At 32.0% G+C, this 17,585-nt stretch overlaps 3 protein-coding genes across 6 annotated transcripts in view; all 3 read right to left on the bottom strand.

Moving 5' to 3' along the window:
* Nucleotides 1–7,174, bottom strand: part of LOC145305381 (uncharacterized) — a 29,148-nt gene extending 21,974 nt beyond the window's left edge. The window contains exons 1-3 of the mRNA XM_080146999.1: nt 7,171–7,174; nt 6,618–6,766; nt 5,981–6,048 (exon numbers count right to left, since the gene is read on the bottom strand). Coding sequence (XP_080003125.1) covers nt 5,981–6,048; nt 6,618–6,766; nt 7,171–7,174 — 221 coding nt within the window. The remainder of the gene's footprint in view (nt 1–5,980; nt 6,049–6,617; nt 6,767–7,170) is intronic.
* LOC145305762 (uncharacterized) overlaps nt 1–17,585 on the bottom strand; it is a 260,360-nt gene that overhangs the window by 140,770 nt on the left and 102,005 nt on the right. The gene's annotated exons all lie outside the window — the stretch shown is intronic.
* Nucleotides 7,733–17,449, bottom strand: LOC145305380 (uncharacterized). The gene is made up of 7 exons (XM_080146998.1): nt 17,405–17,449; nt 14,172–14,236; nt 12,046–12,120; nt 11,514–11,576; nt 9,228–9,267; nt 8,630–8,668; nt 7,733–7,877 (listed from the first exon to the last, which is right to left on the bottom strand). Exons 1-7 carry the CDS (start codon nt 17,422–17,424, stop codon nt 7,733–7,735), a joined length of 447 nt encoding a protein of 148 aa, XP_080003124.1. The 5' UTR covers nt 17,425–17,449.

Below are 17,585 nucleotides of genomic sequence, written 5' to 3'. Positions count from 1 at the left end.
TCCAGCAGAAGGAGGAGGGAGCCATCCGGAGGAGCGCGGCAGCTTACGAAGGCACGGCCAAGTATGAGGTTGGAGACTTGGTCTGGTACCTGGCCCCCCGCCTGGTGCCAGGGAAGGCAGCCAAGATTACCAAGAGATGGACTGGCCCTTGGAAAGTAGTGAGGCAAGCTACAGAAGTACATTATGTCATCAAACCTGCCTCTCCAGTAGCCAGGATCTCAGAAGTTACCGCGCATGTAGGCCGACTGCGCAAATACACTGGAGATGTGACTGCCCACCAGATCCCAGCAGACATCCAAGTTGATATGGACGGCGACGAGGATGCCACCGAGCTGCCAGTTGGAGCGGCGGCGCCCGCAGCTAGCGACCCAGGACAGCTCCCAGTGCACCAGCCAGCCGCAGCCGCCCCACAGCCTAGCAGCCAGGATCGTGACCCAGTAGAGGAGAACCTGCAGGAGCAACCCAACGAACCACCGCCGCCGCCGTCCGCTCCAGAACCACCCAGAGATGCCATCTGGAATCCTGACGCGGACATGGAGAACCTGCCAGCCAGCAGCGAGCCTGTAGGAGAAGAACCAGCCACTGCGATGGAAGAGGCCGCCCCAGAAGACGAAGCTGAAGCCATGTGCCCCCTGTTGATGACAGCCATCCCCATCCGGGTAGGAGCTAGGAGACCCAGCAACCTGAATCAAGCAGGCGCCCCCATGGAGTTCTATGCGCCCTCTGCCATCGTCATTCCCCCCTTAGGAACCACCAGAGTCAGCCTAGGCCTCCGTGTCCAGTTACCAGCTGAGGCAGAGCTAATCCTGCAGACGAGGCAAAATTTCCAGCGGCGGGGCTTGGCCGTCGCCAACCCACGCCTAGAAGCCAACCAAGAGCTGACAATGCTGATATCCAACCACAGTCAGACCGAGCAGCGAGTGTCCCGGGGAGCCTGTGTAGCCCGAGCTGTCCTCCATCGAGCTGTGCCTCAAGAAGAGCCTGTCCTGCGCAGGCATAGGTTGTCGTATCCCCAGAGCCACGCAACCCTTGAAGGGGAGGTTGTGGTAATACGACAACCAGACGGACAGGCAGTTTACAGAGTTGCTTCGCTGTGACTTATGATAACAAACCCCCTGCACTAATCTTATTATATCACCATCTATCTCATGACCGCTGTTGACCCCGCAACCCAGCGGTCAAACTGGCCTGCCTAAATGTGGGGAGGGGACTCAAACATGCAGTGATCACGCGCTATTCACGCGATTATACAACCGGGAGGCGCTGCCTCCCCTTTTGCCACCGCTACCCCCACAGCCTGTCTACCGACGGGAGCTAAGCCCTAGCGTCCCACACCCCCTTCAAACCTAACCATTGTTATAATCTGTTGTATATATATAGTAAACATTCTCTGTAAATATTATTCAGTTTAAATATATAATTTCTGTATGACTAAATCCTGCTAGTTTGTTTTGGTAGAATAATTCAAGGCTAGGGCTCGTTGAATCCGAACTCGTTACCCCGTGGGCCGAGAACGCTCGGCTTACCAGAATATCAAACCTTTTCCAGCATGGCTTTACTGATTCAAAGCCGCTAGATTATAACTGGTTCTGAGCCATAGTGAAATATTATATATCTGTATCGTATTATAGAAAATAAAATGATAAGATAAAAACCAGTTTTGTCACACCATAGGAATCGAATTCTAAATTTTAGTTTATTGTCAGTTGAATGCGCCTATAATACCAACTAATTCTACATTTCGATTTTGAAACAATAGATTATAGTAGCGTTTTACTCACTTGGTGTTAAATAAGAATTGAAATACCTATAGCCCTAATTTATACATGCCTAATACGAAAAATAACATGTCTTAAGAATATATACAGAATTCTTAAGCGTCTAATAAGAGCTTAGACATATTCAAATGTATGCCCATTAGGGTGGGTCGATTTTGGACATTTTTTTTCTGAGGCCAAAGCGGGGATCTGCACTCAATTTATATAGATATAATACACCTCTGGATGATTTAAAATTTTTCCTAAGTCTTAAAACCGCTGACGACCAGACATTCAATTGTAAAGCTATTTGTAAATGGGAGTCAAAAATTTATTGAATCAGAACTATGGCTTCATTGTGCTCCCTGGAAATGCCTTGAGGAGCTGAGTCAGGAACTTTTGTCCGTTTCAAAAAATCTCGTTCCTAGCCTGAGAAAATCTAAAAAACCTCTACAAATTGGACAATTCTTAATAAACCTTAAAAAATTTTGTTTTTTTAGTGATTTCTAAGGCTAGGAACAAGATATTTTGAAACGGACAAAAGTTCCTGATTCAGCTCCTCAAGGCCTTTCCAGGGAGCACCATGAAGCCATAGTTCTGATTCAAAAAATTTTTTGAATGTCGTCTTTACATACTAATAAGTAATGAATTATATTTTTAAGTGGTCGTGTTCTAAAACTCAATTTTTTAAAATTCTTTTTCGGTCAGAAATGTTTTTTAGGTTAATTTTATCTGTTGCATATCCCCGCTTTGTCTAATTCCGATATGAACCCACCCTAATGCCCATTCAAGTTGTATATGTCATAAAAATAATTTATTTTTATCATGTCATTGTCTATATGTAATTTGTTATTTTCATGTTTTTATCATCAACTAATCTGTATTATTTTGTAAAAGCTACGCTGCCACCAGTAAAAGTTTATTTCCAATATGTTTCCAATCTTTTGTTTGTGTCATTCAGAGAGACACCAGTGATATACAGGGATAAGACAATTGTGGATACATTGATGTACAGCCCTGATGATGAAACATAAAATTACAAATATAATTAGTGGTTTGGACGTTTGGACACTCAATTTAAAAAAGACAATCAAAAGTCAATAAAAGTCCTCAAAGTTGTTAAACTTTATTTTATAAAACTTTGAAAATCATTGTAAAAAAACGAACAATGTCCCCTCCCTCCTTGAAAGAGACAGGCAAACTTTGGTGCTTTCTCACAAAATCCCTATAGAGCACAGAACACATTCTTCCTTTTTTGGGAAAAATAAAAAAAAGGGGGTAGTAACTTTTTTTTGTGTTTTTAAGCCAATGAATAAGAGTATTTTGGGTCAGGTAGGGAGTGAACATTGGGCTCTTTATTACACTGGTCTCTAAAGTTTTATAATAACATTATCTTTATCGTTGACAAAACAAAGAAGGTGTATCAACTTTTTTGTTTATAGCTAGCCGGTTCTTTTAGTAAGTAGTAGATGTAAAATTTTTCATAGAATTCAGATATGCAATCGGTTTTTTTGTAGACCTCTTATTTTTTAAGTAATTTAAGTTTTTTAAAAAAAATAATTAAGTCGGTTTTAAGGTACTAAAACGCAACAAAATAAAAGAAGAAAATGGCCAGTAAGAACAAAAATAGTAAGATCTTTAATTTGACACCTTACTTTTAAAATTCTGTTGAGTAATTATTGAAAAAATCTATTTTTTTTACCTCGGTTTAATAAAAACTTTAGACCTAAATATTTTCTCAAACAGACATAAAAAACATGGGTTCATATATACCTTTAGAATCAGAAAAATATTACGAATCCATTGTAAGCAAAATTGAAAAAAAGTAAAAAAATAAAAAAATATAAAAATGGCCAATTGTATTTTTTGTTCTGGCAACACTATCGTCTTCCCTTTTTTACCCCCTCTTTACCCCCTCTATACCCCCTTCCCATTTTTATAGTCAATTCAAGAGTTAAGACGTTGCCTTTACAATATAATATGATATTTTCATATAATTCCTTTTATTGTAGTTTATATACTATATTGTAAACTTTTTTTTTCAATTTTGCTTACAATGGATTCGTAATATTTTTCTGATTCTAAAGGTATATATGAACCCATATTTTTTTACTTGTGAAATGATAAAATTGAGTTCAAAGTTTTTATTCTCGTGGGTTTAAAAAAATCGATTTTTTCAATAATTACCTGACAGAATTGAAAAAGTAAGGTGTCAAATTAAAGATCTTACTATTTTTGTTCATAATGGCCATTTTCTTTCTTTTTTTTGTTGCATTTTAGTACCTTAAAATCGACTTAATTTTTTTTTTTTAAACTTAAATTACTTAAAAAATAAGAGGTCTACAAAAAAACCGATTGCATATCTGAATTCTATGAAAAATTTTACATCTACTACTTACTAAAAGGACCGGCTAGCTATAAAAAAAAAGTTGATACAACTTCTTTGGGGATCAAAGTGAATTTTGATTGGTTGTTCGAGTGTTCAAACGTTTCAACTACTAATTTTGATACACAAAAGGGGTAATTTTATGGATGTAAAACAATTAACTGGCCATTGTCTTATCCCTTTAGATCCCTGACTTTGGGTACAAGTATAATAGAGACTCCAGTATCTCCTACCTTGTTTGAAACTATTAAATAATTAAATGAATATGGTGAATGATAGTGTTATCCACTAGATAAATAAAGGATTTTACAAATAACTTTGAAGAAACTATTTTTATAGTTTGGAAAGATTGACACATTGATAACTCAGTGTGAATTCACTTCCACAAAATTATAACATTTGCATTTCCTAAAACCGCAAATTAATACATTTGCAAGATTTATTTTTGTCTTTACCTTCGTGCTTATCATTAAATTTAGTCTATCGTTCATTTACTTGTATTTATTTGTGGACATAGTATAATAACCAGTATGAAAAATAAGATAATATGGTTGAATTATTTAGATACTTCTAGTTTGTATCAACCAATCTAGATTAAAAGTTCCCATGGTATTTAAGTCAACGAATGAGAAAACGTATTTGTAATACGTTTGGACTAGTAAACTATAAAGTCCTCGCTATAATCACTCCTTTGAAATCCTATATATAAAGTACTAAGGTTTTTTTTTACTATAGCTTAAGATTTCGATTACCACTGAAATGATTAGTTTCTCCATTTTAGGGAAGCTTCACATAGGACTTGGGATGGTTTCAGGCAATTTTATTTTTTAGATTTAGGTCGTTGGATAGTTTTAGGCTATTTTTAATCCCTTTCTTTCTCTACAAATAAAACGCCTCTAAATGCTAGGGGCGCAGCTGCTAGTGAATATATAAAAGTAATAGGTTCTGTTTCTGTCTGTTTGTACCAAAGGATCTCTCTTACCGCTGAACTTATACGATTCTCCTTTACACTGTAGCTTATCATAAGCCCTGGTTTATAAGGTTATTGCTATATATGGGGAGGTTAACACCACTCTCCCTAGAGAAATTCCCCCTAGAAAAAATTTCAAATATTTTTCCTTTTGTTTTTAAAACTGAAGTTTAAAGTGGAAGGGTCCTCACTTAGAGTCCTCTAGAGACGTAACCGCTAGTCTAGTGTACATTATAATTGAAGCTTTTTTAACCCGCTTCTATGCTTTTTATGAATGTTATCATCCCTGTTTACGGTTTGAAATTCTTTGAAAGTTCGGAAGTTCTTTTTTTTCACTCATTGTTAAGAGAGATAAGCTTTTTTTCTTCACACGGGATAAGATAAAAACCTTGGCTCTGGGATAAGTCAACAGGAAATAAAAATAATCCTTTATTCCAAAATATGTCATGTTTATGTAAGCTTTAAAATTTTAAAGTCTATATTTGCTTTAAACAGATAAATTATCCCCTAAATTTGATAACTCGTTCTGCCAATGGTTGGATACATTGGTTTTAATAACAGTAACATTAATTCTTCAAACTTTCCTGCCAATATTTTTTATATAACGTTTACTATATAGCTCAGATAAGCTGCATGATTTTTTTTGTAGGGGGGGGGGGAGGAAAGGAATGTATTGTATCTAAAAACATCCATTCTGTATCAATGGATTCAATAGAAATAATTTTCCATTACTTTTCCCCACTAAATCTTTTGAAAAATCTAAATTTGATAAACTGTAAAAGGCAAAAACAAAAACGTTTTGTAAACGTAAGAACTTTTTGTGGATTAAAACACATATATTTAAAAACTCAACATAAAATGTATTACCTTGTTTCCTGGAAAGAGTCTAAATCAGTCAAAGCAGAGCTGCAACTCAATGTCCCATTGGAACCAATCTGAAACAGGCGTAGGTATAACCAACAATAAAATTTCAGAAAAGAAATACGCAATTTCAACTTTTTTTAGGATGGATGGGGGGGGGGGGGAGAGAGGGGAGGCCACTAACCAAAAAAATCAGATAAAACTACAAAGTACTTCAGTTGCTGGTTACAGCTGAAACTAGAAATAACATTTTTGAGAAATATTAATTTACACAGGAACGTCAAATGTGAATAAAAATTTTAAATCATACATTTTAATGTAAAATCATTAAAAATTAATGACCATAAAATATATTTAAAATTTTGTGATTTTCAACTGATTTTAATGGATTACATTTTATCTAAATTTTAGAAGAAAATCTTTCTACGTTATGGGTCCATACAAATTTACCTTTTATGAGAAAGAAAGAGAGAAAAAGAAAGGGGAGGGGATTAAACAATAAAGTTGAAATTATAAATAAAGATTTTTTTTCAGTGTATAGTATAGAAGATGCCTTTTATTATACGTATAAATTCTTGGACACACCTAGTTGATAGAGTAGCTGCGCTATTAGAAATAAAACATTATAGACTTTTTCTCTTACCTCATTGATAAATCTTGATTTGTCGAGCAGCTTTGTCTTGGCCCTGGTGGGGAGAGGTGTGTTTGTCACACTCTTAGCTCTGGACAGGAGGGGTGTACTACTCACACTACCAAAACTTTGTCTGTCCAAATTTATGCAGTGATTTGATTCTGCTAAGGGATAGAGATAAAAATAATAAAATTATTTGTTACGAAATCCAATAATTAAAGTTTTCTTTAAAATTAAACTATAGATGAATACGCATGCTTCTTATTTTACAAATGGCTAAAAACTGGCAGTAACATGTTACTTGTATTATAATAATTAGACTCTGCGTTTGTATATTTTTTGAAACGCAGAAAATGTGAGAAATTGGTTAATAAAATAGCAAAAAATCTTTTTCTCTTTTACTAACAGTAATTATGATCAATATAAAGTTATAAATATCATTATTCTTGTCTGCTTGATTCTATTATTTTATTTGTTATTCAAAATCTTTATCTCAGTTCCTGGTTCGGTCAACTTTTCAGAATTGACAATTGTATTGCTATTATTAGTCTTTTCACTGGTTTGCGCATTTTCTATATCACCGTTTGGCGCATTCTTGTGCGCATCATTGCTTTCAGAATCACTTTTATTTTCACCTAATTTATTTTCTGAGGAATTGTCTTTTGATTTTTCTAACTGGCAAGTTTCGGAAGTTAACTGTTTCAACAAATTTATTGATTTAAACCTTTTATTGTTTTTTTTTTTTTCATTTTTTGTCATTCAATATGAGAACATTACTCAAAGAAGAAAATTAGATAAATATGCGATTGTTTTAAGCAAATATTAATGTTTATGAGATTTCAGGTTTTTGTTGAAAAATCTATTTCGTCATGGGATTATTCTCGCACCCCTTCCCCCTCCTCCTCCTACACCTTAGGCAACCAACAACCTGTTATTTTGCAAGGCACGCCCTTAGTGTAAATGACCAATTAATGTAATTTAACAAGAACCCTTGCCCTTCCTTTGAAATTAATTCACAATATCGGAGGGGTTAGTATTTAGTTGTAGGAAAACCAAAATAAGGTGGGGGAGGGGGTCATTTTGAGAGTAATTTTGGGAGAAAGCACCGATCAATATCATCAATGAATTTATTCCTGGCAAATTTTATTTTCAGTTATATTGATTTGTTGTTTATCTTCAACTTTTTTGTTAATATTTTCTTTGTCTTTATTAGCTACATTATTAACATCTACTTTGCCATTTTCACTCTCTTCTGTTGCTTGATTGGTTGAACTACAACAAAAATGACAACATTCATATGTAGTGTAGCACAAAAGTCAAATCAAGTATAAACAAATGGTTAAAGTAAGTCTTATAAAAAAAGTTCGGCCATAAAAAAGAATGTGCGCTAAATGTTTTTTTTTTCATCAAGAAACCTTTATAAAAACAATGTGTCATGTAAAGCTTGACCAACAGATCGACGGACCATATAAATTATATTTGATACTCATTGATACTATGGTGATAATCAAAAGGTTCATTCGTCTATCTCACTCAAAGAACCTTTTGAACATTGAACTTTCCTTTCGTTTCAAATTTTTTTTTGTTAGATTTTTTTTTCTTTTTGCTAGGTAAGGATAGATTATATTGGGCAATATAATAGAATCTATGCAAAGATAGGCCCTACGGGTTTATGGCGCCTTGCAAGTGATAGGGAAAAAAACTAAACCCCAAAACCCCTTGTAACTTTTTTTTGAAGATAATTAAAGTCCCTCCACAGATTATGACGTCATACTATAAAATAGCCAATGAGAGGCCAGTATACACTGTAATTGAACAATGGTAGAATTTATGCTGGCCTTTCATTGGTTATTTTATCGTACGGCGTCATAATCTGTGGAAGAACTTTAATCATCTTCCTTTTTTTTCAAAAAGAAATATGATGGTTTCAGTGCTCAATAGGCAATTAGTGTAATCCCTAAAATTATTGTTTTTGAATGATCCCCAACATTATATTATATAGTAGCTGTGCTACTATGATTTACCTCGAAACTGAATCGTCAGTGAAAACAGAATCCTTTGCTCTAAAATAGAAAGAAATTAGACATTTCAATGAAAGGGCAGGGCAGCCCTGCAGTGTCAGGGCCCCCTGCAGAGTTTCGGCATAAAGAAAGAATTCGTCTCCTAAAACCAGTTTTGCTCCTAGTTTACCCAGACAATAATACCAAATTGAATTCAGGTTCAAATAAATCAAAAAATCAATGCAACTGATCTCTACCGTTTTTTTCACGATTATTTATATTAAAATTATGACTGCCTCAAAAGCTTCATACAGGTCCCAGGATAGTTTTAGTCTATTTTAGTTTGAATTTAAGTCTTCAGATTACTTTAGCTTTCATTGGCTCTTATAATACAAACAAAAAATATCTCTTGATTTTTAGAAAAAATATTATTTTTAATAAAACAAAGATGCTTTAATCCATAGTAGGTAAAATAAGAAGATGATTTAAATCCCTCAACAGATTATGACGTCTTACGATGTAATAGCCAATGAGAGGCCGTTATACATAGTAATTGACCAATTGTAAAATTTATGCTGGTCTTTCATTGAATTGTAGATAAGCTTCATTACTAAATAATTACCTTGATACTTCTGTTACTTCAGTTGTTGATACATTACAAACTGAAAAAAAAAATAATTTTTATGTTACTAAATTTAGTAACTGGTATGTACAATGTACATTGATTGGTTAGGTGAAAAGGGATTAATAAATCATAAATGGTCCACAAACAGGGAAAGACTTTCAGTCTTTATTTTACTCAATGTGTAAATTTTGTATACAAATCCATTTTTAAGAGGGATGTCACTATTAAAACTTTTCCATTGATGTTTTTATAGAAGGGGTTAGACTCTTGTAAGTGGGGTTATGGGATGGACATCTAATTTGCCAGGATTATACACCCCTCCCATACACAACTCTTATGCAAAGTAAAATTGCCAAATCTTTTTAAGAACCATCTTTATTTGCAAACAATTTCTGAAGAATATGATTTAGAATGGTTCAAATACAAAATTAAGATAAAGTTGAAATGGGGAAGTTGAGAAAAAAATCCCAAAAGCAATTAAATGCAGGGAAAAAAGTGTGCACTCAGGAATCAACAGAATTGTACTAGTACTCAAAGTTTTTATAACTAATTTTCTCATTTGTTGGCTTAAAAACTTTAATTGAATATTGCTTGATTGGTACAAACTTTCAAAATCCTAGCTATTGAATAAAAATTGTAATCTAGAAAAGGATTGTTTATCATCAGTGGAAATTTACATCTATTTACCGTACATTTATGTCTTATTTATACTCCTTTCTGGTTTTTGACATTTTGAGAAATGATTAAAAGCTTCCCTGAAAATAAGAAATGGACCACTTTTTCGAAACTTATTTTTCCCTTGCATCCCTGACGTGCACTACTTTCAACAGTTCTATCCGTCCATGCACATCACAGCCAGGGATACAGGGAACAACAATAAAAATTTACCAAGAAATCTATCGTCTTCATTGAAATCAATCAGTGAAAACATTAAACAAAACATGCGCACAGTTTACCGCGTAATTTTACAGACGACTTAAATACTGTAACCAATAGGAAGAGAGCATATCATAAAGCAACCAATCAAAGGTTTATTTATGCATTGAAAGTTTCACGTTTTGAAATACCTTACGACAGCAGATTAGGTAATTTTTCTGAGAAATTTATATATTTATATATAAACGGTCTGAATGGTATAACATTTAACCCAGTGTAAGTTTTATCCTCTAGATTGTTATCAGGTATTAAAATAAATAAACATGTAATGCTGGTGTGCCAAACAAATAGCGAAGAAAATGTTTGATAATGACATATAAAGAAATAAAATAGGTAGGTTTTACAAAGAATTTTTCTTTTGCTAATATAACTGAATAGGTATCTATTCCTTGTATTACATGTGCAGAACTAAGTTTAAAGTCCATCTTTGTGACCCAATTGCCAGGGACATTGGATTGTAAATTATACTGGTACCCATATTTTGCCCTTACAATTTTTGGTATTACTTCTATTAAATTTATCTAACAATAGTTTTAGTAAATAGAAGGGGTGAATCTGTCAAGCACTATTGTGGATTTACATCAATCATATTCTTATCCCTAATAAATGCCAAATAGTGAGAAAGAATATATCTCCAACATTCCAGGCAATCAAAATAACTATTGCAACCATTACGAATGATAAAAATATTTTGATGTTAAAATTTTTTCATGATTTAGGCTATTTTGAAGGTACAAATCTCCAAATACACGATTCCTGAAAACTACGATCTTTCCTCTGATTTTTTTTCTAAACCTTCAAACATTTTATGTCTTAAACATTTAGTCCACGGTCTTTTTCTTTCTACAGGAAAAGTACAAGACATAGTTTTTATGTGTCATATCCCTATCACTGTAAAAAAGAATAGGGAAACAAATATTCTGTTCTCATTTTATACTAAAATTATTCAGCCAATAATTTTTCAGCAAAGAAAGTTGTAAAGATCAAGGATGACAATATCCATAAAACTAATGTAAAGATTATACATGTGTCCGACAGTTCTAAAGAGGAAACGTTATTTACTATGTTTTGATTAAGGCTAAATAAATGATTTATTTTGTGAAGAATAAGCAATATAAATATTGATATATATGACCTTCGCTACTTTTTAATGTTGTCATCCTTATTGGTTTTTTGTCTACAACTTAAAGTTGACATTTTGGGCTTTACTCAAACTATGCAGTATTACAAATTTACAAATTTAATTTTATGAGATTACTAAAGCTACATAAATATAACCTTTCCTTAATTCTTGATGAATATACAGACAAATATCGTATTTCTATTCAAATTCCATATATATGATACCTGAAGTAGAATCCGTGGATAACAAAGGTGGCTTTGCTTCTAATTTTGTCTTCACTTCACCACCTGTAAGAATTTACAAAATAAGAAATTATGCTATCAAATGTTTTCATTAAACCATAATGATTAGATGAATGTAAACAACTGCACTGTAATGAAAAGTAGTTTTAATAAAATACTCCCAAAAGCTTTCATTAAATCAAATGCTCTCATTAAGTCATAAAAATTAAATGAATGTAATCAAATGTACTGTTTTTGTTTGATGTCGAATTATTTTGAATAAAACAATTCATTAAATCAGGAAACATTATAAAAAATTTAATTTTATATTTTGTCTTACTTTAAAACTTAAATTTAAAATTCAGACAAACTATTAGTGTCATTTTACCATCAACAATTTAAAACATATAATTTTAATTATCATTAAGGTTCTTATTTTTTTCTCTTATAAATTTGTGTTGTGTCAAATGCTTAGGTTAAATAAAAAAAATCAAAGAAGTCTTATTTAAAAAAGATAATTAAAAATTTAAACAACCTGTAGAGGAAGGACAGAAAGAGACAGAATTGAACTTCTTTGCTGGCTCAGGAGCTTTTAAATTCATACCATCTCCTGAAAATAAGAAAGTACAAACTAATATCATCGTAAATATCTAATAACAAGGTCACTGTTTTGTTGGCAGTTTTCCTTCCTACTCCTAGGAACTAAGGGTAGGGTCATCTTGTAAAGTGATCCATCACTCTTTTTACACCTAACTGACTTTCATTTTGTTGATTAAAGACCTTGGTTGTACATGGTAACTAGTTGATCATTTTCTAGACTTTTATTATTTCAAAGATTAGAAATCCGTTATAGGTAGTTGCACAGACATACCAATCCTATTTATAGAGAAGTTTTCTCGTTGATGCATTGAATTATAATAAAAATTAACAAAGGCTAAAACTAAAATGCTGAAATATTCTTTTGATTTTCAACTAAATTAAAAACAAAAGAGGTATTAATTAAATGTGAGCTCAGTGGAAATAAGCATAAATAAAAATTCGAAAAAAATCATAGTTATCACAGCTTTTAAAAATCTATCAAAACTTCAATCTGAAATTAGTAATTTTATTTCTGAGTAAGTTTTTTTTCTATCCCTGAAAAATGGTCAAAGACATAAAAAAGGAAAATAATATATGGTGCATAAAATTAAAGAGTTAATAGGTTATTAATGTATTAATTGCCTTCCCTATACTTTTATCTGAAATAAAGAACAAGAATACAAATATGCTAATGTCCATACTCCATAGGTATAAAGCAAAGGATCAAATTGCATACATATATGTTTTTACTGTTTAAGTAAAAAAAGTAAATAATAACATTATTTAGAAAAAAAATGAGGTTTCTTAAATAAAATTGCGGATTTTAATTAAATCAAAAAGAAAAGGAGCGTATTTAGTTAATTAAAAATATAGTATAAATAACAAGACTGTAATTTTCTGGGCTCAGCAGCGTTATAATTTTACAATCTCAAAAATCAGCTGTAAGTCTAAACCTGATCTAAATATTGCAATCCCTCTTTTCCAGGGATAAGGGATAGGAAACCTGGCCATTAATTAGGTCCCGACCTAGATTCTAAAGGGATATTGCAACTATTACATATTCCTATCAAACTGGCGGACGCTCCCAAGTAGCTATTGCTCTAAACCAATAAGAATCGGCCTGTTTTGTATCAACCAATCACCAATTGGCGGAAATTTTAGAAGCAGACAATCCTAGAAAAAATAATGATTGGTCTGCTACTAAAAGATAAATATAAATGGTGTTAGATCACATTAGCTTAATTATTGAATCTGCTCATGGTTAAACATTAAAAAAGGGCCATATAGAAAAAACAAAAATAAAGGGATTATTTTTTGGAAAGAAGGTAGCTACGAATTTTCATTTGGTAGTTTATAAATTAGATGTTTTATTTTGAATTTTAAAAATTTAATACGGAATTGATACAACACCTTAACCCTAATATTTGTACAATACAACACAGTACAAATCTATTATAACATAATAGTATCCAAAGAACTTGATAGAATGTTACCCAAGTGCATATTAATTTATTTATTTTGAATTTTCATTAGGAATGAAATTTTCAAATAAAATTTTTACTCATTAATAAAAATGCAAATAATACAAACTAAAATCTGTCTGAGGGAAACCCAACGATAGCTTTCTGACAGTTCAAATTACCAAAGTAAAAGATAAAAAAATTTTGGGAGAGAAAAAACTTCATTTTAACAAAAGCCATTAATATATAGGTTTATAAAAAGTTATGTTTTTTACTTTAAACTAGCTACCTGAATTTGATTCTATACTTTATCTACACACACACACACACACACAGCTTTTTCATTAGCGTTTATAACGAACCACTGCGCCATCCCAAAATTGGTTAATTAGGCCTAGGCTTGAAATAGGCCTGAAATAATATTTTCCTACGTTTCCCATCCCTTATCCCTGCTCTTTTCAAAAATTTAAAAGTTTCCAAATGGGTTGAAATTAAAGGCATTGTCTAGGATTTTTATTAATTTTTTTTTGTCAAAAACTTATAATAGTATACGTTTTTAATCTGAAATTAAGAGGCAAAAATATGTTTTTTTTCTCTTTTTTAAAGTTTTAAAATTTCTTACCTCTAATAGCAGTAACAGGAAGAGATGTTTGGCCAATCAGAGGCATTGCATTCGCCATATTTTTCCTTAAACGATTAAAATTAACTTATTTCAATGTTTTAGAAATATTATGAATAGTAAAGATATATTGAGTTAAATTTGATGTTAAAAGTCCTAATAATGAACCTAAAAGTTTTTTTTAAAGTTGTCCGATAACTTGAATTTATAATACTTTAGCTTTTAATATTTAAAAAAAGATGTTTATGTACATAGCAAAATTGCTAATTTATGTACAGGGTGTCCCAAAAAAATATTAAAAATGACAGGTTTTTACACAATCTAAAGAGTAGAACAAGTGTATATCAGGTTTTTGTATCTCTACAAATAAGGCTCGAATTTAACTTTTTAATGTAGGTTTGTTTATTTTGCAATAGCTTTATGACACAATAGAAAGACCTAGAATATTTCTTTTGTCAATTTTACTCTAAGAAAAATCGAAGGAAAACCTATTTCAAGGGGCACCTTGTATATCCTTGTTTAATATGGTTTAATATCTCCCAATATGCAGTTCTAGTAGATACATATTCAGTAGAATATATTCCTATATTGATGAATCAGTATACTTTATGGGTAAAATATGTGTACAGGGTGGTTTTTATAAATACTTTAAAATATTTATATTCTTCATATCTTTCCCTTTTTTGAAACCTTATTAAAACTTTTTAAAAGCTTTTTTTAGGTTAGGTTAGACAAAGGAAATTTAAAGAGTCCAGCATAGAAATTACCCTAAAGGGATGGGGCTAAAAATAAAATTTTGTCCTTCAAAATTGAATATTAGTGGATTGATCACAGGGATTAGTAAAAAATGTACAAAAGATTAGTGTCTTCAATAGATCATCACTAACAGGTACAACCCAATAATTACTAAAACTAACATGATAATAAAAACAACAACCCACAATATTGGATATGTTAATTAAGTGGTTGTTAAGATATTTTTCATGTTTTCGCTTACATGTTTCATCATCTCAAATGACGTCATAATGTTACAGTAAATTTAAATTTAATACATAAAGCATAATACTTATCAAGAGATATTCAATAAATATTTAGGCAAAAATAAGAAATAACTAAAAATATAGATTTTTTTTCCTAGGAGAAACGGATAGTGTTATGTGTTAAGTCATAATTAAATATTCTAAATCCATCTAATTTTTAGGGGTTTCTTTTTCAATTTTTCCTCTAATCTTTTCTTTGACGTTATACATGAACATTTCGGTATCTCCTAGGCAAAAAATACTATTTTTGTTAGTAATATCTTATTTTTAAGCATATAAAAGACAAGACAGGTTTAGGTGTCAAATTAATATCTTTATTAATATCAATCACAATTTTCGAACACTTTGAAATAATATCTTGGTTAACATTCTTACAAAACTTTGGGACAACCTGTAACTGTGTTTAATGATTATGCACCAAAATAGGGAAGGATGGATGTAAAGCAATATTTATCCGTTGCAAAAGACAATTATTCAGAAAAAAACATGGATGGACTCAATTAGGATTTTTAGCAAATGATTACCAATTATATGAGATTTCACGATATTCATTTTTTAAATTTTTATTAGTATATTATTTATTTATTGCATAGTGTTATAAACAGCTTTCCGTTTTAAAAAATGTACAATCATAAGATTAAAACAAGGTTTGTTAGCCAAGAGATGCCGAAGTCACGGTCTAACAAACCTGGTTTTAATATTATGATTGCACATTCTTATATTCGTAGAAAACTGGATATATTAAGACAATATACATGATTTTTGAGTATGGTTTATAATTGGTTCTAATCCAGCGGATATTAATCGCTTTCAAAGCCATACTGAAAAACGATTTTTCATAGTTTCATTTTAATGTACAACTCAGAAAAGATAAATATAAAAAGATTTTTCTGAGGCGAAAGATGGGTTCGAATCTTGACCCAAATCACGTCACAACTACGTTAAAATTGTACCTTAACAGTTTAATTATGGGAAATGTTTTGGACAGGCAAGACTTCAAGAAAAAGTTTATAAAATAAAAAGGTTGGTTGTCTGCAATATTTGAGAATTTAGTGTCTTCAAAGATCTAACTCTACTATCCAATTTGGTATCAATCATGTAAAGATAGATTCTATTTCTAAGAATACTACTCCCCGTTCCAGGAAAGCATATTTATCCCCAGGGGGTGTTACAGGCTGGGAACCAGGATCTCAAGGGACATAACTAGTCATCCTTTATTCTGGCAAGTCGGGGCCTAGAGTTATCTTAACAATACAGTCACAGTATAGTTAAATATTAGTCTTTTCTTATTTAGAACCTGTAATATAAGTGACAAAAAATCCTTGGGAATATCTTCAGATATGATAGAACACTGCATATGGCTACTTGAGTATTTGGTGAAAGGCTTAAAATTGAGGAAAAACATATTTTATTTATCACGTGAAAGGGTATAAATCAATAAAAAGAGTCAGTCTATACTAGAGCTTTATTGAATATGAAATAATTTGAAGAGATCCTTCTTTTTTTTAGTTTCGATTTATTACAGTTAAGGCTAATAATATTTGTTTAATCCTTAATAATAAAGTAAGAGGATGTCTTTCTGTCTTCTCTTTAACTGTCTGTTTTTCTGTTTGTATCAAAGGATCTTGCTAAAAGCTGAACCGATATAGTGTAGCTTCTCATAGGTCCTGGGATGGTTTATAGCTATTTTGGGCAAGGGTAACACCACCCTCCCAAGAGAAATAGCCAAAAATAATAAGAAAAAAAATTTAAAAAACGCGCCCTGTAGATATTTTTATAATTACCTAAAAACATGACTAACACAGGGACGTGGCCGCTAGTAGTAAACAATGTAAATAATGAATTAATCATCAAACAAAATGGCGAATATAACAGAATTTAGTTAGTTGCAATGATGTAGAAGGCACACACTTGCGATAAGATTAGAAGATTTATTTATATGGTATAAATTATATTTTGCTTTCTCTAAATAATCTAATTATACTTTTTCCTACGTGAAGAATGAATAAGGTAATGAATAAATACATAATAAATCTGTAGTATAAAAGAAAGACATAAAAAAGAATTGTTATGATGTATGTAGCAAAAAGTAAACAATAAATGTACTTTGTTGCAGGATTTATCAACAAATCACTGCACATGACAACTTTTGATAGCTATGAATCAGATTCTGGGTCCATGGATGGATTATTGTACCTGTATGTAGCTGTTGGCATAGTGAGTCTTCTCACATTCTTCTCAGGATGTAGCAGGATGTATTATTACCTGTATGTAGCTGTTGGCATGGTGAGTCTTCTCACATTCTTCTCAGGATGTAGCAGGATGTATTATTACCTGTATGTAGCTGTTGGCATGGTGAGTCTTCTCACATTCTTCT

The sequence above is a fragment of the Acartia tonsa genome, chromosome 14 (genome assembly GCF_053477335.1).
Source record: "Acartia tonsa isolate MP-2025a chromosome 14, ASM5347733v1, whole genome shotgun sequence".
In the NCBI taxonomy this organism is placed as follows: Eukaryota; Metazoa; Arthropoda; class Copepoda; order Calanoida; family Acartiidae; genus Acartia; species Acartia tonsa.
Note: the sequence above shows the minus strand (reverse complement) of the source record. Positions and strands in the feature narration are given on the sequence as shown.

Bases quoted from the DNA above. Each gene is read 5' to 3' on its own strand.
- LOC145305380 (XM_080146998.1), bottom strand. From the start codon at position 17,424: ATGCCAACAGCTACATACAG. The intron at 11,577-12,045 runs GTTGTTTAAATT...AAATTCTTACAG, and splicing joins TTTCTGTCCTTCCTCTACAG to GTGGTGAAGTGAAGACAAAA. The intron at 9,268-11,513 runs GTATCATATATA...TTTTTTTTTCAG, and splicing joins ATCCACGGATTCTACTTCAG to TTTGTAATGTATCAACAACT.